The sequence below is a fragment of the Vigna unguiculata genome, chromosome 5 (genome assembly GCF_037176805.1).
Source record: "Vigna unguiculata cultivar grain cowpea cultivar isolate G323 ecotype 2 chromosome 5, ASM3717680v1, whole genome shotgun sequence".
NCBI classification, from domain to species: Eukaryota; Viridiplantae; Streptophyta; class Magnoliopsida; order Fabales; family Fabaceae; genus Vigna; species Vigna unguiculata.
In genome coordinates this window covers 54,397,110-54,417,425 of record NC_140796.1, presented here as the reverse complement: position 1 = coordinate 54,417,425, position 20,316 = coordinate 54,397,110, and the positions used below count along the sequence as shown (strand labels likewise).

General features: G+C 31.4%; 2 protein-coding genes across 5 annotated transcripts; both read right to left on the bottom strand.

Annotated features, from left to right (window-relative positions):
- Window positions 1–1,779: 1,779 nt before the first annotated feature.
- Window positions 1,780–13,209, bottom strand: LOC114184833 (coatomer subunit beta'-2-like). 3 transcript variants are annotated; one of them, XR_003604618.2, is made up of 26 exons: window positions 13,042–13,209; window positions 12,744–12,764; window positions 12,516–12,577; window positions 12,279–12,333; window positions 11,316–11,352; window positions 10,887–11,212; window positions 10,660–10,791; window positions 10,375–10,523; window positions 9,897–9,965; window positions 9,582–9,732; window positions 9,422–9,487; window positions 8,425–8,613; window positions 6,525–6,665; window positions 6,358–6,432; window positions 6,038–6,214; window positions 5,831–5,922; window positions 5,629–5,745; window positions 4,967–5,081; window positions 4,796–4,867; window positions 4,178–4,374; window positions 3,985–4,078; window positions 3,560–3,666; window positions 3,317–3,428; window positions 3,030–3,221; window positions 2,488–2,550; window positions 1,780–2,132 (listed from the first exon to the last, which is right to left on the bottom strand). XR_003604618.2 is itself a non-coding variant. In XM_028072173.2 (26 exons), exons 1-25 carry the CDS (start codon window positions 13,042–13,044, stop codon window positions 2,534–2,536), a joined length of 2,718 nt encoding a protein of 905 aa, XP_027927974.1. In that variant the 5' UTR covers window positions 13,045–13,209; the 3' UTR covers window positions 1,780–2,132; window positions 2,488–2,533. The 3 variants fall into 3 exon arrangements, 1 of the variants encoding a protein (XP_027927974.1); XR_003604617.2 differs by having other exon boundaries at window positions 3,004–3,221; window positions 13,042–13,208; XM_028072173.2 differs by having other exon boundaries at window positions 3,080–3,221.
- Window positions 13,210–15,723: 2,514 nt separating this feature from the next.
- LOC114184119 (coatomer subunit beta'-1-like) lies at window positions 15,724–19,621 on the bottom strand. Of its 2 annotated transcripts, none has more exons than XM_085673234.1 (11): window positions 19,487–19,621; window positions 18,407–18,433; window positions 18,245–18,306; window positions 18,101–18,155; window positions 17,742–17,778; window positions 17,333–17,658; window positions 16,961–17,092; window positions 16,724–16,872; window positions 16,286–16,354; window positions 16,106–16,185; window positions 15,724–15,919 (listed from the first exon to the last, which is right to left on the bottom strand). In XM_085673234.1, exons 1-10 carry the CDS (start codon window positions 19,487–19,489, stop codon window positions 16,122–16,124), a joined length of 924 nt encoding a protein of 307 aa, XP_085529360.1. In that variant the 5' UTR covers window positions 19,490–19,621; the 3' UTR covers window positions 15,724–15,919; window positions 16,106–16,121. The 2 variants fall into 2 exon arrangements, with proteins under 2 accessions (XP_085529360.1, XP_085529359.1); XM_085673233.1 differs by having other exon boundaries at window positions 16,117–16,185; window positions 19,487–19,614.
- Window positions 19,622–20,316: the final 695 nt, after the last annotated feature.

Genomic DNA, 20,316 nt, shown 5'->3' with positions numbered 1-20,316 from the left:
ATCATAAACTTAACACTTAATTAATTCTTATGTTTTATATTTTGGTGTTTGCATATAATATTTTTTTATTTGATCATTATGTATTTTTTTTAAATAATACCTATTTTTTGTTCATTGCAATAAATTATATATATATATATATATATATATATATATATATATATATATATATATATTAAAAGCATGATGTGAAAAAATAAAAATAAAATTGATCATTGAAGTTATGAGCAAATTTACAATAAACCGTTTAAGTATGTATTTTGACTTCGAGGATTCGATAGGGACCTAATTGGAATATAGACTTAATTGGAATACGGACTGAATTAGAACGCGGACTTATATAATTTTAAGAATCATATTACAATATAAAATATTAGGATCATATAATTAGATAATAAAATATTATAAAAGTTGAAAATTTGTAAAAATCTTGATAATATGAGAGATATTAAATATATGATAAATATAAAAAATATATAACAAAATATAAAATCTTCACAATTTCTTTGATTTTCTAATTTAAAATAATAATTAATTTTTAAAATTGAAAGATATTTTTTAAAACGAAAATATTTGCTAAAAAATAATTTAAATAAAAAAGTTATAAAGTCACAAAATTATCAATTATTTTTTCTATCGAAATATGGATTTAGGTAGAATGAAAACTTAAATAAATACGAACTTAAACGAATATTTAATGTAACTATATTTTGAAAATACCAAAAAGTTAGTTTGGAGTTGGTGAATTCATTTTTTATTTAATTCATAATTATGATATATTTGAATGAATTTTTTCATAAGCACTTACTTAAAAAAGAAAAAAAGAAAAAACAATTTATTCAAAAATTAAAATTAACCGATACATAAATTATTTTTGTAGAGATGCAATAATTTTTTTTACCGTTCTTAATTTAATTATAAACTAATTTAATTTTTTCCCATGCTAATGTTTACAAAGGAGCTCATTGAAATATAGACTTTATATATTTTTTTTCTCAAACTATAAATTATTTAATGGTTCATACTTTATTTTTTTTTCTCTTTTATCATTCACTGCGATAAAATTAAAAATACATAGTTATGAAAAAACTTAAAATACATCAAACATTCTTTTCTGAAAATAAACCATCCTGTGAATAGATTTTAGATTATATGAGTTTGGACTATAACAAATTATTAAAAGTTGAAACTTAAAATGTTGTATTTTAGACATGTGTTCTATGAATGCATTGTCATTGTGAACAGTATAACTTTATAAATCATAAGCCGAAATCCCTTCTGACATTTATAAACTCGTTTTCAACCTATACGATAAGATACATCTATAAATAAATTCATACATTTTATAATCAGGAAGAAAGCAAATTTAGTATTTCTTATATAAAGTAAAAAAAAAATTATAGAAAGTATAAATGATTGCATTCAAAAATATTATAAGTCATTGAATCCCATTTTATTGAATTAAATAGTATTTAACTTCCATTTATTTTCCCAGATTTAGAACTAAAGTTCTTGCCAATTAAATTTTCAAAAAACAAAACAGTATACTTATTTTGGTGAATTGTTCTATTTTTAGGAAGGACATGTATTTTACACTTTAATACTAGTGCAATGAACTATGAACTATCAATCTTGGTAGTTAATGATGAAACCAAACTTCATCCCACTCTCATTTACTCAGACGATGCACTGCGAACTATCAATCTTGGTTCATGATTCACAAGTACACGATTCGGGAATAATGCAGCGACTCAAGAAATACTTGTTGGTAACAGCAAGTTGAAGAACTCGGGGGAATCATTATTTTCTCTATTAACCATGCATGTTTACAATCCAGAAAAAATAAAATGTTTAATCATGGTCATGAATTTTTAAAAAAATAAAATAAAAACTATCTAAAATTTAAGCAGTCACTCATCTCTAGTTCCGTTTTTTCTACATTCACAATGACAAGAGTATATTGAGGTAAAAGCCTCAAAAGAATGTGCTATATATCTAGCAAATTCTAACTGACCCTATGGAATATTGTTTGTACCACGTGCAAAATGACAAAATTCAGGGCACTACAAAACCACAACACCAGGAAACAAACTACCAGACCACAAAACCTCTTTATGTCACCTTGAGGAGACCTGCATTTTAAATTAAAGAACATGAAACCGACAATATTAAAGTAGAAGACATTAAGTTTATGTAATGCACAATCATCCAACAAAACATGCAATACTGGCAGATGCACACAACAACGAGCAGGGCTACCTTTAGCAACATTACTCATAATGCAAGCATCCAAATAGAACGAAGGAATACTTTATCAATCCAAAAACAGTCGGTTGAGTGGTAATAAGTTCATGATAATAACCAAAAACTATTATTCAATAATATACTGCTGGATATGCTAAAACAAATATTCTTAGTAAACTGACTAAGCTACTTTTAGCTCAGATAAACATCCTAACCATCGCAATGTAGAAATATGATCCTAACCTCAGATAAATATCCCAGAAGCTGGAACAGACTGTCTTGATGAGACCTAGTGATGGGCAAGCACTGCCAACAAAAATGAATAGATAAGTGAGGATAGGAAGAAATTATTATTTTTTTCTAAAAGAAACAACTTATTGTCTTTCACATTGTTTTCAGTAATACTGTAATAGTACACAATCTAATAATAAAGTTTCGTAAGTAAATATAACAAATAAATGGTTGATCAAGGATGAATTCATAAAGTCAGTATCTGTAACGTCTATATTTACAGGGCCCTCATTTCTAGTAAGCAATAGTAATATTATATAGTCAATGATTTCAGAATTGACAATGGATGCTATTTTTCTATTTCCTCTCCCTCATTCTCAAATATACAGCCTAATTGCAGTGTAGTATCCAATACTCTAAAAATTGAGAGCAATTAAGAATGTTAGGACCCAGGTAGTAGTAGTTATAGTAAAAACAGCTAGTCGTCAAACTGTAGTTAGAAATGGCACTTCAGAAACAATTAATCACCAGAGACAAAATTTCGATTTTCACACCACCCCAACCAATTGCTTTTAGGCTGACGGGGCTCCTTCATTATTCGTACCCCAGTCTTCTTCAGCCTCGTTACCATTAACGAGTACTGCACCATCTGTAGAATCTGCATCTACTACAACTGCCTCCTCTTGGCTTCCTTCCTCTCCATTTTGTTCCTCTGTGTCCTGCTCTTCTCCATTTTGTTCAGTCAACTACGAAAGGACAACAAAATAAACCAACAGTCTCACACCACAATTAACAATGAGTTGAGGTTATTATTTATGTAGCACAAAACAAAATAGCATACCCCGTTTTCTAGATGTTCCTCTTCAATCTGCATGTTTCTGAAAGCTTCAACAAGGGTAATGTGTGATTTGTCAGCATGGTTGACGTACTGGTCTGCAGGAGGGTACACATTCCTAACATAAAAAAGAAAAAAGTTTAACAAAAAGTAAACATTTCATGAAGATGTTTTGCACAAAAATGCTAATCTACTAACTACCAATGCTTCAAGATAAGATGCAAGAAAGTACGCATTCTGTGCCCTGACCTTGTTTCTGCAGCTTTAGATTCAACACCAAGTGCAACTTGCCAGTCTTCAAACAAATTTGGATATTCTTCAGGATCAGCCAATGATTCAGCAGCCTTTGAATTAACCTGTAACAAAATATATCCACAAGCAACTTATCGACATGGCAAGACAAGCCAAACAAGGCATCTGAAGAGAATGGTTGTTTCTTCTGACAATACTGAATTAATATCAGAAGATGTTTAGCATTTGAAAATAGTTTTTTATGATAAAATATTAAAACCAAATACAATTGAATGGGTGTTGATTCTTATATTTTCCACAGCAGAAGGTGCAGTTCTTTTTTAGGGCTGTAGAGGATTCAGATTCCGTCCCACAATATTATAGTCGAAGTAATCAGGAAGTTCCGACCTAAGTAAACATCATCTACCTGAATTAAAAATTACCTTGGTGAGATCTTTTCTCCAAATTGCCACTATCTCTGATACCTTGCTCGGAAGATAAGATCTAGCCATTAAAGCTGCCTCTGGAATTCGATTGCTGCAAAAGGCACAACATAGCTATACATGTAACTAAAGTCTAATCAACCTTCCCTGTCCTAATATTAGAAAGGAAAAGAGCACAAGTTTAGAAGAATACCTTTCTACCAATAGTTGAAGGCAGTCTTCTAATTTACCCAACATAAATAAGCATAGGAATGCAACATTGTTCTTCCCTTGTTTCTTAGCAAGGGATGCAAGTTTCGATATTCCTTCAGCATCTCCTAAAGAAGAATATAGGAGTAACAAACCACTCAAATCCATTGCATGCTGCAAACATTCCTCAGCCATTTCTAACTGCAAGAATGGAACATGCAGTGAGCACTGAGCTACAATGGAACAAGAGACATTTGCAACAAGAAGCAATATGTATGTTCCCCAATTTCTAGAATTTATTATTTATTTTGACAAGAAAAAGACAACATTTAATGTCTTAATTATACACTAGAATCAACATCTACAACACAATGCACATGACCATAATTTCTAACTTACAATGAAGCAAAATCCTAATATGGCCACAACTAAAATCTATAGTCTCTTGCATCACAAAGTTTCAATTAGGTCTATATACATCATGTGCACGTGGTCAAATTCAGCAGCACATCAATCATGGCAATCTTTAATACATTTGGTTATGAATATTTAGGAGTGCAATCAAGCTTTAAATATCAGAAAAATCAATAATACACTTGAAGATTCAAATCACAGAAAGCACCTTTCCAGTAGACATAGCTAATTCTCCCAACTGCTTCCACTTAGGCTCACTCTGCAATTCTATTGCAATACTCTGCAACAAAAAGAGGATGAATAGTCAAATCAGTAGTTAATGAAGAGAAATTAGATAAATTTAGCAAAATCTCCTGTTATACTTATTACATGAACATACCTTTGCAACATCTAGTTTTCCAAGATGTATTGCTAGATCAAATCTGTAGTCAGGGTCAGTGGCTACTTCAAGAGCATCTTCTATCATCCCTCGTGATTCCAGAAAGTGAGCCACACTATCATAAAACCAAGTATCTCAATTATGATGCAAGTAATACATTAGCACTAATTACCAAATTTCAAATATGAAGACACTCTGAAGTTTGAACTAAAGAGCAATAGAACAAAATTATAAATCAAAGTAACAGGTAAATGAACATGTAATGTAACACTTATCTATAAATATTATGCACTGATAGTTTAATACAATAAAAGCACAACATTACAAGCAAATATAGATGGGGAGAAGTAAAAAGACGTTACTAAGTCCCAATTAAATTTAATAATTACTCTTACAAAACTATTAAGTGTCAAAAGATTACCAAATCAGCTATTAGAGATGCAGTTATATTTTGCAGCAGGTTGAAATTCTATGGGATCATACCGCACTTTTCTTTGAAAAAAGTATAGAGGGAATGTAATATGTAATACATTATATACATAACTTTATAAAGCATAACTATTACCAAAAGTATTTATAATCTCTAACCATACCAAACATATTTCTAAACGTTGAAAAAACTTTAATCATTCTCTTGTAATGTAACATGAAGTAACTTTTACCTGTTATGATGCTCTTTAGGTATTGATGGTAGAATTTCATTGGCTCTTTCCAAATCACCACGCATCACAAGTGTCTTGTACTCAATCAAGCTTAAAAGCAGTGTATATCCCATAACACTGAGAAAACAATTGATAAAGAGAAAACTAGTCAGATTATTTCAATTTAAAACTTTGAAGAATCAAAAACAAAAGTATCACTTACTTAAACTCTTTGTCAATCAAATAAACACGACTTTGATTTGCAAGATATCCCAACAAGTACATAGGGCGATCCAAATGAAACATTGTAGTAACCTAAATACATAACATTATGCATCAAAAGGTCTCAGATTATGCTTGTAATTCAATTAAAAAAGAATGAAAGCACTTCTTTATTTAAACTAGAACTCTATCTGAAAAGAGTTAATACCTCACCACCAACGCAGTAGTTAAGTCTCCAAGAGGAATTGTTGTAGATAAAGCAATCCCCAACCCAGATGCCTGTCCTAACACGCTCATTCGTTTCATGTAAGAGTTCAAAAGCATCTTCAACACCTTCCTCATCTACCGGTCTTCCACTGTCTAAATGTGACATAACTACATCACGCTGCAATAATGCAAGTCAAAATGCGTAAATAGCACTACCAGTGAAGATCTGACAAATATCAGTCAGCAAAATTGTATGGGGCAAAATAGTCTTCCTAGCAAGGCAAGAGTATAAGAAAAAATGAAGTTCATGAGAATCCTCACATTGTACTTCAGAATGTAGAATGATGTATCACTAGCAATCGTTACTAGATCACCACTGTCAGCCCAGTAGAGGTTCTGCCACACAAGAAAATTAACAAAATTAAATTTAAAATGGAATGAGAATGAAAGGAGCAGATAAATATCTATCATCTAATCAAAGTACTTACTTTCACATTGACATCAATGCGATAGATCAACCTGCATTCAGCCCAATCATAAAAGCAGATGAAGTCGTTGGAGCACATTGCCAATAAAGCACCACCAAATATTCTTTCAGCTGAAAATGTTGGTCGGACACTCCTCTTTTCCTGAAATACCCATAGTTTGAATTCCAACTTAGTATTCCCTAGAGCGAATTTATTTTAATTTGGAGATTAAAACAATGAGGATTAAATTTTAGTGAACTTCCTAAAGTGATGATCAAGGCAATTCAATAAATGAAAATGAAAGATAGAAGTCCTGATGTTCACTTTGAAGCAAATTTGTCAAACTCTAGTGCTGATATAATTATTTTATGAGGTAAATTAATAGCTCACATAGTTTAATTAGACACTCCTTCTCACAAACAGATTGGTAACAAAAGTAACTTTACTAAATATTTGGAACATGACCACGGTAACTGATATAACTCCAGGAACTAATCCATACAATACAACTATGGAAAACAGAACAACAATAGAAATAAAGGATAGAGATACTGCAATACTTAGGGACTACTCCTAAATTCTTGTTTTGAGTATCTCTCTGGGATGTGAAAGATTCACTCAGTTCTGCCATTAATTTTTTATTTAGAAACATAGGATATTCATGAGCCTACAATCAATCATGCAAGTTACTTTCAAGATATATTCATCATATTTTCTTGGAGAAAGTATGATACCTTCCTTTGATTAGGTATGACACTAGAGAGGTATGACACTGAAAACCCGAATGATATGCTTCATTGCATTTTAGTTCAAAGATATGAACAATGTGACCAAATTTTCCAAGACAAACGTGTGGATATTGCTTGAGACCATAGAGAGATCAACAAAACTTTGAAAGCAACCCAGACTTCCCTTAATAACAAAAAGCAACCTAGACTTTCCTTAACAACAAATCCAACAGGTAGCTCCAAAAGGATTTCTTCCTTTACAAATCACTATGAAGAAATTTTTTATTAATATCCAATTGAAAAAGAAGTCCAACAGTGAATAATTCTCATGCCAAAGAAGAGTCGGACAATAGTTATTTTTATCACATGAGAAAAAGTTTCCTCATAATCTGAGTATACCCTTTTGTTGGATTGAGAACTTACTGCTAAGTCAAAAGCTACAACTGATAGTCAAAGTACACCTATTTCTACTCAAGAGCATCGCATCCCAAACACCACAATTTCATTGTTCAACATTTTTCTAATGATGTTTCACTACTATCCTTTTCCAAGTGATTATGGAAACCTTGGCCAACAAATGCACACCAAATTAGGAAAATTTTCCATTAAATGTTTCGAGGTAATTGAGAAAAAGAGTGGGCATGTCCGAAAGACACTTTTGGAGGAAAGGGTACAGATGGGAACCCACAAGGTGTTCAAGGAGGTCAATGCTTCAACTAGTAGAGGAAAGACAGAAAGTGGATTAAAACAGGGATTAAAGAGGCCAGCGAAACCACTAGACGTAGCATGAGGCTGCACATGGAACCCATGCCTTGGTGCAAATAAGTGGTGTAAGGTGGGATTTGCCCCTATGATCAGTTGGGTTATTTGTCACTCAAAGAGATGTTCTGGATCTGGTGCATGCTGGAGAGAAAGACAGTAGCCAGCAACAAAAGACAGCAAACATTGTTTTCTTCGTCAAACAATAACAGGTAGAGCACACACACACATGCGTATCTTGCAAAAAAAGAACAAAGAGAGAAAATAAGAAACAGAATAAAGTACACCCCTAGGATTCTAGATGATAGACAGATTCAACCAAAAAACAGCTTTTACAAAGTTGCTTAGAAGATATATAAACTATTCTAACAGTTCTCATCACAACTTTCATTACACAAAGCACAATATTATAAAGTTTTTAAAGAAGTACAAACCTGGAAATTTTTGCTAAAGATTTTAATCTTTGATGTACTTTCTCTGACAGCATATTCTCCCTCAAAAGACCAAACAAATTCCAGTGCTGAACCAAATGACCTATTTCTCCATGCCAATGCAGTGTATATAATATACTCACCATCTCCACATACAACAACAAACCTCCCATTTGGATTGTGCTTTAAATTCTGCACAAAAAATTAAATCAACAATCAGCAACAAACCCCTCATAAAACATTGTTGATGATGATATGATTGAACCAGAAATAAGAACTATTCTATTAAAACTAACATCAATGAATAGAGATTAGAAACTATAAAAGATAATTCCAAAACTAGCTACTGGTTTGCTATATTACATAGATGCATAAGTTTAACAACACAAGATCCCTGCTATTACAACATGTTTGGGTTATGGAATGCATTAGGAAACTATCAATTTTCACTTGAGCATCCCAGACATGATTTTGACTCAAAAGGACATGTTTGTTATTTTTTTATCAACTCTGCTTTTGTTTCTATAAGCATGTTTAACTAAAAGTGAAAAAATATAGCTTTTGTATTGAGTTGAGAAAATTAAGTCCCACTTTGTCTCAAATTTAAGTTTAAAATATATATTACTTCAGCTCAAGCTTACATGTAACTAAATCAATTATGTAAGCGCTCAACCAAACACACCTAAATTTTGCATCTCGTTACATATTGGTATATAAAACCAGGATGGTTAGATGACCAATTTAATCTTACATGTAAACTCAATCTTTTATAATACAAAGAAAATAGAAACTTAAGAAATTTATGTAACATGATGTTTCATGATTCATGAGAAAATGCCGATGATGAGGTCAATGTAAATGTACCAAAATGTCTAATTTGCTAAATCATGTAGAAATGGTACTTTCTGAATTTGCCATATTTTGCATTAGAGCAAAAATAATTAAAAATAGAAAAACAAGGCAAGAGAGTGAAACAAACTATAAAAGCATATTAACTCACTTGGGGATAGAGATCACATGTGCCCAACTCCTTAACAGCTAAAGGTAACCTTTCTCCATCAGCAATCTAACAAGCATAGTACTTGCACATGTCACTAAAAATAAAGAGAACTTGACAGTTCATGCGTCATTTAGCCAAAAATTTATAATAGAGCTCACACCTCAACATCTGCTCCTACACTTTTGATATTGACAGTCTGAATTTCATTATGCTTAGCCCAAATAATTTTCCCGCTGTTGTCCATGCTAGCCACAGGTACCTCTCGACCAAGTTTGACCATAATTGTTCCTTCATCATAGCCAATCACAACTCTGTTTGAACGCACCCGACAATTTTGGTTATGAAAAAAGAGTAAATGCAAGGAGACTTCATAATACAGGCACAATTTGCCACAGCAGTCTCCCACTCACACTGTTCAAGGGCATAAAAAAAATTATTAAGAAATTGCAAAATATTTATCCGCGAAAAAGCTCACCGACGTGAACCCTTCAAGTATCCAACAGCCCAGACTCTTTCAAGGCCATAGTTCAATGTGTTTTCCAGCCTGCAAGCAGATCAAACCATAAAACAAATTTCGAAAATATACTTCCAATAAATATAGCAACAGCTTAAAAACAGACACCTGAAATTAAATAGAAAAATGAAGAAATAAATATGTCCCGTCAATCGCAATATGTGCTATCTTAATTTTAAATCAAATCTAGACATTATAGTCACCAAAATAAACCTTTCCACTCTTTTTATGTGCCTATACAAACAGAATAAACAAAAAGGGCAAACCCATATAAGTCTTATTTCTCTAAGGTCAAAAGTCAACCATAAACCAATAATCCAATAATCCAATTTCGAACACAAGTGATGACGATTGAAGAAAAAAATCTAGAGCAAAGTGACAAATGCAATAAGCATAATATTAAACCTCATAGCTCAGTAATTTGTGCATTCCACTTTACCTATAAGTTGTGGAGTGCCATATGCGTACTGTGCCATCTTCAGAACCAGTAATGATTATAGGAAGTTCAGGATGGAAGCATACAGCAGATACATTGTGTGTGTGGCCTTCTAGGGTCTGGACACAACCTTTGGTCTGATAATCCCATACCTGTTTCGTAAGTTTCAACTGTTATTCCTCTTCATATGTTATATGCATATATATATGTATATATGTATGTACATAATTGCATAAGCAGATAAATCAATGAAGCAGACAAACAAAAAAGCAAATATTAAAACAAAACCTTGGCAGTGTGATCATCAGAACCAGTGATTAGATATGGTTTGTCACCACCTGTAAAATAATCAACACAATTCACTCCTTTCTGATGCGCATCCAATGTAAAATTAGGGTCAGGTGAGCCAAGATTCCAAATCTGAAAAAGAAGAAAACAGTTGTGTTGATGCATTATATCATAGGATCATAGATCTATTTACTTTTTTGGCACAGAAGGAAACAACATAAATATACCTTTATGGTCCGATCAAGAGATGCACTGGCAAAGGTGTTTGTGTCTTTGGGATTAAATGTGACTTGCATGACATAATGAGAATGCCCTTCAAATATTTGGGTACAGACCCAGCCTTTTTCCCAATCCCAGAGTTTTATGAGCATATCATCAGATGATGAAAGCACATAAGGAAGGGTGGGATGAACTGCCACACACCTAATGTAATCAGTATGTGCTTCAAATACTTTGACCTTATCCATCGTGTTATAATTATATACACGAATAAACATATCATCTGCTCCGGCAACAACCCACTGTCTGCGTGCAATAAACTTGGCGGATCTAACTGCAAAATTATGTTGTATAAGAGCTCTAGTGGTTCTTAGAAAATGCATCAAGAGCTAGTTATACAAACAAATGGACTAAATAAGATTCACAACTTCATGTACCTGGTAACTCAGTAACCTCAAAAGATTTGGCCATGGTCTGAAATATAATAAATAAAATTATGTTAATAACAGAAGCAAATGTCCATTGAAATTAACAACAACCCATTTAAAGCACCAGTTTTGTGAAGAATTTAAATATAAAACAGGAGACTGAGAAACTAACATCCCTTATGAACAATCTATGAAGATAGAAGGAGTGTGTCACAAGCTATAAAATTATAACCTGATACACTAGAAAAACAAGACCAATACCCATCATAGAAAAACAAGACTACAAATCCTAACCTGATACACTAGAAACTGCAAAAATCAACCTTGCATAATATGAAGTGTTAAAAGCAAAGCAAATGCCAAACGATGATCATAATATCTACAGTTATTCTAATTTTATCAATCTATGAAAACGTGCTTAAGTCTCACAGCTCAACAGAAAGCCTTATAAAGGCACCAAAAATATTCAGAAGCACATAATAAGATCTGTTAAATAAGATTAATAACCGGTCTTACTTTGGAAACTTCAAAAGGGTGTGATTTGGATTAAAAAGGCACAAAGTCTACTCATCAAATTACTGACCAGTATGTAAATTTCACACAAGTCCCAGTTTCTATTCATTGTAAAGTACAAAATACTGTAACATTTTCTAGCCATGCTTCAAGACAAAATCACTTAAAGAGCACCATTTGTTCGTTCAATATTTCCTCCATGTAATGAGTCACTACATCATACACTACTATGTTTAATCAATTATATAATATAGATACTTGAAAAATTTGAGGGAATCATAGAATAGGTCCCCTCGATTTGAATCAGTAGCTCATTATATATTGGCACCATGCAAAAGGTGGCTTGTTCGTAGATCAATCGATAAACACCTGTGTCTAACTAAGTGCCAAGATATATCAACCATTACATTTCTCGGTTAGAAAAAAAAAAAAAAACAATATACATAAAGAATTGCATACCTGAGATTGGTAGTTCCAGATACAGACAGTTCCAGAGTATAAACTCGCCAGAATCCTGCATTGACAAGGTTGCTTCAGGTACTTAATTAAATGACACCAACAGTAACCTTGGATGACAAACATCACTACTAGTGACTAAAATACCCCCCACGAACTACATATATTCCCAATAATAAAGTTTCCTCACATCATAAATTAAATTCAGAAACAAAACAACAGCAGAATAAGAGGCATTACCATGGTTCTGTTGGATGTAGATCCACACATTTTACTCTTTCTGATCTTTGCGCAAGCTTTCGCTGATCAAATACCACAATAACAAGTTAGATTAAGTAGCCAGAAAGTTAATCATTCACACTGCGCTTAGTTTCCAAGAAATCTAATCTCATAGGCAATGAAAAAAAAAAAAAAACTACGGGAAACCAAAAGCAAATATACATTGAATCAGAATACAAGCAGAATTACCTTGATTTCGAGTCTGAGAGGCTGCAAGTGCAAGTAACAAGAGAGAAAGCAAACAAACGAACAAAAAACACGAGTCAGTGCACGGTTCAACGGTAGATCACATTGAAATTGAAATAGCAAGAGCTAGGAAAGCGAATTGCGAGGCTCGAATTTCAAGTAACATGTAGAAAAGCATTCGACATTGAAAGAGTGGAGGGCGGAAAGATAAATCATGAAATCGAAGGTAATTCAGTCCAGATCTAAGGTTGATAAGAATGCAGAAGCGTTTGCGAAGGAGCAGATCAGAGAGGAAGCTCACCATTTTTGCAGATTGGAGAGTGCACTAGCCTCTATCGAGATCAATCTTCGGAGATCAGAAACCGAATTCGACGAGCCCAAGGAGATCGAGCTCAGTGAGAGAGAGAGAGAGAGAGAGAGAGAGAAATGTGTTTATTTGTATTGTAAGAAAGCACGGTGTAAATACCATGAGGATGAACGAACCAATGAAGGAGAGCGGTGTTATGCAGTTCAACGAGATTACGAAAATGCCACTGGATCCATATTACCCTGTGCCTTGTCACACCGTATGCTTCATGGTAGTGCGGAAATAAGCACGGAATGGTGACATCGTGGCAATGACATGATTGCCACGTGACTCTTAGGACCCACTTTTTCTACATCAATTTTTTGTTTTGCTTTTATAACCTTTTTTTCATATTTTATTTTATGGATAACTTTTGTCAGGTTTAATTCGTTAAATTATAAATGAAGAGGCTTAATATGTTATACTGAATTTTACTCTTAAAGAAAAATTGTTGAAAAACACATATTGACATCAATCTGAAAAGGGTATTTGTTTTTGTATGGTGAATTTCTATTCGCTAAATTTTATAGATTTTTTTCTAAAATATTTTCAGTAACGGTTTTAAATGAAATTTTAATTAGTTGAATTAGAAAATTTTCTAATATAATTGTATAATAAATATATTTCTATTAATGATTGTAGAAATAATTATTTTTTCAATATCAAATGGTATTTTTTGTTTTCTAGATTAATGGCAATATTATTGTTATGAAGTGAATTTTTATGGTGTGCGCTATAATTATTTTTGGTGTGAATTTGTTTATTGATAATCGAAAATTATTATCAATATTTTAAAGAATTCAGTACTCTACTAATCATAAATAGACTATGTAAAATTGTACTCTGGGGTCAATTAATAAATTTTATGTTATTATAAAAAAATACATTTACATAAATTAATTTAAAATTTATGCCACCAAAAAAAATATTTTTATTGATGTGTGTACAATTTTTAATAACATAATTACTAAATTATTTCATAATTCTTTGAAATTTTAGTGATAGAATGATTATTTTAAAGACATAAGTTTATATATATATATATATATATATATATATATATATATATATATATATATATATATATATATAATGATGAAAATTAAGAATCCCGAGAAACCAGGTTGAATTTTATGGCCACTTGCGTTGCTTGGTGCACACCACTCAGAGAAACAACACACCACGTCCCTCTCTCTTTATCTCTATCCCCTCTGGTTTGAGATTTTGCTTTGGTTTCCCTCTGTAACGTATCTCTCTCTTTCTCACACACACTTGCAGCTTCCAATACTAACTCTGCTTGTGAAACAAACGAACGAAAGCATAAGCAACCAGATTTTGTACTGATATATATATATATTAACGTACATATAGACGCAATAGTGTTTGTGTATACGTATTTTTTAAATATGAATGATAATATTTTAGTAGATGATAATAATATAATGTTATTAAGTTAATATATAAAATAAATTTATATTTATTAAAAATGAAGTGAAATGTTAAAAATAAAGTGAAATGAATAAAAAAATTAATTGTTGATGAATAAAAAAAAAGATAAACAATTTTATAAAAAATAGGTAAAAATAACTATTAATTTTAAAAAATATAATAAATAATTATATTATAAAGGATAGAGTTGGTATTATGAAATGTGGATACAAAAGAAATTTTTTTTTTTATTATTGTTATATATATATATATATATATATTTGTATATAATAATCGTTTTTGCTTTTAATTTTTATAATTTATTTATTCATGTAATATTTATGTTAACTTTATTTGGTCTTTGTTATGAGCAATGATCCAATTCCTAATGGATTTTTATCGTCAAGAATTAGAAATCAATTATAGAATGGTTTATTGATCATGTTTTAGAAGATAATATTTGTACTTTTTTAAATATATTTATTTTAAAGTTTTTATATTAGAAATATTATTATGCTAGATAAATTAGTTAATTTGATTTTTATTTATAAAAAAAAATATTTTGAGTAGTTTAATGTTTTATATCTATGAATTTATTTAGATTTTTTTATAAAAGATATAATAAATTTATGTTTCGTAAAATATAATTTTTATATGAGTTTTGTGTGATTTATTATGTTTTGTGTTTTTTTATTTATTTAATAATTGTTCATGTGAGATGATAATGACCGAAGAACATTGGATATCATCAAAATTTTTAGTAATTTCTAACATGATTTTATTTAGGAAAAGAAAATCTACAAGAGTATTCTTACATAAAATAAAATCATAAATAAAGTTATTTGTCCCAAAAGAAATATAAGAAGTCTATTTGAACCATAACAAATTCAAATAATTATCCACAATGAAAAAGAAAAGTCTACAACATTAAAAAATTATAATAAAATTATAGAAATTGGTTATTTTTTTGCAATTATCTTTATGAAAATCTTATTATCTTTTAATAAATTATTTATTTCATTAACTGTTATAATAATATTATATTCAATATGTTTTGTTTGTAATATTTAGATTATCTCTTCTATTTAATACCTGCTCTAATTATTTGGTTCGAATATTTAACTGCTACAAATATAAATGAATTCCTCAAACTATTTTACACTTTTTACACATTTTATTGAATATATTACACAAACGAAAATTCATCAATTAAAACGAACAGGTACAAACACTAGTATATTACATAACAAAGTGACGTACATAAAAGAGAGATTTAGATTATACATATATTTATTTATTCTAGGAACAACTTAGAACCAAGCTTTAATGCAGAATATCATGCTGTCTCAGCGGTTAAGCTCAGCGGCTATCAGAGGTTGGCTTATTAGATTCTTGCTTCTGAAATCTGAACAAAAAGGGTGTAGATGATAAAGTGAGAAGTATATTTTAGAAGGTAATTAAATTGCAGAATTGTAATAATTAATTTAAAATTGGTAGCTAAGATTATAAAATTTTACGTATACAGAGTTTTTGTTCAAGATTTTAATCTTGATTATAATTTTTTATTTAGTTGTTTGTATAAGGATATTACAGTCTCAAAACCTGTTTCATTTGGCAGCTACGAGATTGACCTTAACGACGACCAAGCCTTTGTCGCATCCAAAAGCAAGCCTGCACGAAGCAGCGATGTCATTGCAATCAGTAAGAAATTATAGCAAGAGTTTTTTTTATTCTTTTTTTTTTTAAGTTAAAGGAAGTTTCAGATAATTACTGAGATGATCCTTTCTTGTAGGCAATAGTCCATACTCTCTCGAGACCAAAGTTCAACGTGGTATGAAGCCTGCAAGTTAATGGCAAGTGACAACTGTTAAAGATGTGAACGAGTAGATAAGATAGACTCTAACAGACTCTGATAACATGTTAGAAGTGAAGTTTAAGCCTAACTCCCACAAAACATAAGGTTTGCATTTCACTTATATATTATGAAATTATCTTCTCTAATTGATATGGGACTTCCAACATAGTTTGAAGACTAAAAATTATCAAAATTTGAAACACGAACGAAAATAATTTTGCATTATAGTTTAAGTAATACAAACATATGTAATTGTAAATTTTTGACATATATGGTTCGTACCAAAATAAAAGGAAAGAAAAAAAAGTGTGAGCACTCGGGTAAAAAGGAGACGTCAAATGGATAATGAAATACCTGTGAGTGACAGCATCCCATATTTTAACAGTAGAATCCTCTGAAGCTGTTATTATTATAGGGAGCTCAGGATGAGCACAAATGGCAGTGACATTGTTTTCATGTCCTTCAAGTGTCTGCACACAGTTTCTAGACTGATAATCCCAAACCTGTGGAAATGTGGATTATGATTTTGATAAGAAACAGCTCAAAAGACTGAAAAAACTATTTTTAAGGAGTAATTATTGACAAGCAAACCTTGGCAGTGTAATCATCAGAACCACTTAAAAGATATTGTTTGCCATTGCTTACGAAATAATCAACACAATTCACTCCTTTCTTGTGTCCTTCCAAGGTAAATTTTGGAACAGAGGAATCAAGACTCCAAATCTACAAAAGGAGAAAATTGCGGCAAGATGTTAATAAATGAGTTTGTTAGAAATAGACTTTAAATTTAACTCAACTTCACAAAATCAGCTTGTAAGATGAGGATTGCACCTACTTATATATTATAAATTGGTTTTAGGTTTTATCTTTAGTCGATATGGAATTTCTAAAAGAATTTGACATTGTGTAAAAAATCACAAATCGACCAAAAATAGATGTAAAGTTTACAAGTTAATATCTGACCTTTAAGGTACCATCGAGGGATGCACTAACAAAGGTAGAGGGATCCTGCGGGTTAAATGCCACTTGCATCAGATAGTGTGAATGACCTTCAAAATTCTCAACACAAGACCAATCTTCCTTCCAATTCCACAATTTTAGAACTTTATCATCTGAAGCTGACACTACATATGGCAAGAAAGGATGAATTGCCAAACTCCTTATATAATCTTTATGTTCCTCAAATTCTGCAATCTTTTCCATTTTCTCATAATTGTAGACGCGAATGTATTTGTCATCCGTAGCTGCAACAATCCAGTTTTCCCGAGCAATGAACTTTGCTGATCTCACTGCAACCATTGAGAAGTTAAAAAAAACACAGAACAAAGGAAGAAAAAATTTGTGAATCACACAAATGTTGTAATTAATTTACCCGGGGATTCGCTGACTTTTAAAGACTTCTCTTCAGACTGCCACATTATCAAAATATATATATACCAAACAAATGAATCAAAAAAGGAGGTTAACAACACTGAAGTTCCAAGCAAAAAAATACAGAACAACAATTACCAGTTCAGTTGAATTTGGACTCTCCTAATTTTTTTATGCCGTTTTTCTATTGTGTCTTTGTAATAATACACTGATTACCACTAATTTTGACGTTTTAAAATATATTAAAAAGATATTTAAAATATTAATACCGATATATTTTTAACGCTCAGCATAAGACAACACTAAAAAATCAGTAGAAAATCTGGAATCATTATTGTCGGTGCGTGTATAATTGATTACCTTTGTGTGATAGTTCCAAATAGAAACAGTTCCTGAGTATAAACCCAGTAGAATCCTACATGAGAAAAAGTATCAGATATAAGTATCCGTTGTAGATGCTGTAGAAAATGTTAAATGAACAAAAATAGAAGTTTTGTTACATACCATGGCTGAGTTGGATGCAAATCAACAGATTTTACTCTTTCGGTGTTTTGAACAAATTCATGCTGATATGCAATAAATTATCGGGAAAATAATGTTAAAAAGCTTATAGGAAACCAATATTTGAATATGAACAGATGAAATATAACTAGAAAGTAACAATACCTCAAATTCAAAGGAGAGGGTTTGTTCCTACAGAATCGAAATCAGGAGAAGCAATAAGCAGATTAGTAACTTCATAGTTAACATGTTTCGTCAAGCTAAGATTATACCAGTGTTACTAAAGCATTGGGCCAACCCAAAAAACATCACGCGAAAACTTTTATATTTAAATTTAGTAAAGAAAACATTTAATTGTGAAATCAGTAGGGTAGGGATGGTAATATCAATCTGGCTCATCTGACTGACCTGCAGGTCCGTGAAAAAATACGGGGCAGGCCGGGTAGTGAACCTGCAGACCCGTAGTAACCCGGCCCGTATAAGTTCCATAAATTCGTATAAAAATTATAAATTACACAATACTTGCAAATATTAGTTACTTCTTTTATGAACTTTTGTATTAATGTTACAAATTACAAATTATTGTATAACTAGAGAAGATAAGTATTATGTATTTTTTAATGTGCCTAAAATTTAAAGAATACATTGTGTATCTCATAGTATGAATATGATGAAAATGTTAAATTATCAATTTATCGTCCAACTCCCCAAAACATTTACTTAATTTTGAATTTTTTAAAGTTTCCCAATTTTTAAACATTGAAAGTTTTATCATAAAAAAAAAAAAAAACGGACCAACCCGCGAGCCCACAGGCCAAGTGATGTGCGGGACGGACCAGTAATTACAATCCGTATAAATTGTACGGAGGAGGCCAATCTGCAATATACGGACCTTATACAGGTCAGACCTAAACAAACCGAACCGACCCACATTGTCATCCTTACAGTAGGATAATCAGGACCTTGAGTCAAATAAGCAAATTACAATGATCGAAATAAGTGAATTCAAATATTTAAATTTGAGAAAATAAAGCAAAAATTTACTTGTAATGACGTTTTAATTGCAAATTGGTGAGAAAATAAGAAATGCACACTGTGAAGTGATAATGATGTAAAAGTCAATTAAATCAGTACACAATCATTAAACTCTAAAAAAATTGCACAGGGATTAGGAAAGTATACAAATAATGTAATTAAAGAGATTGTTTTTTTGAAAATAAAAAGAGAAAGAATGAAGTGACCTACCATATTATAAACTTGGTAGCACCAAATAGAAGGGTTAAGAGAAATTGCAGATAGGAAAAGAAGTGTGAGGAAACTTTGTTATAGAGCTTTCTGAGCATAATTTTCGGTTATATAGTCAAGGATGCTTCGCAGTTAAGTTAAGGAATGGAGGAAAAAATTAGCAGATTTGGGTTGAAAATTCCAAGACCATCATCATCAGAAGGTAACGCCATTTTTCATTCAAATTTGTATGGCCGTCACGCGTACCAAAGTCCATTTTTTTATTGTCAACACTCGTATTTTTCCACCACCACACATTGTAACGTGTTGGTGGAAAATCACTCAGCCATGTTTAACCATATCTTAAGGAGAAAACTGGTTTTATTTAAATAAAATCATGATTTTATGAGATTGTGGGTCATATAATTTTGGAGGTTAAACTCAACTAATGATGCTGAGGGCATTGATCAATGACCCTTCTTTCTACTAAGGATGATAACCCGGGTGAGTTTGTCTCTTTCGGCCCGTCTCGTTTTTGTATCGGAAAAAACGGGTTGATTTGGCCCATCATCTGCACATGAAAATATTTTTCTTCCTGCACCCCCAATTTTTCTTCCTACACTCCGACTTTTTTATAATCCCAAGTAAGCAAAATAACTCAACCTATGCAGGCAGGTCCGCATGATCCGTCCCACATTACCATACTTATACCAAGTTTTCCATTGTTTTTGTTTTTTTTTATTCTGGTTAATTTTTGCTAAGCACATCAAAAGGTGTATTTTTCTATTAAATCTTATTGAATTAAATTAGATTGTTTTTTATCGACAAACTGTTTTTCTTGGAGTTTTAGA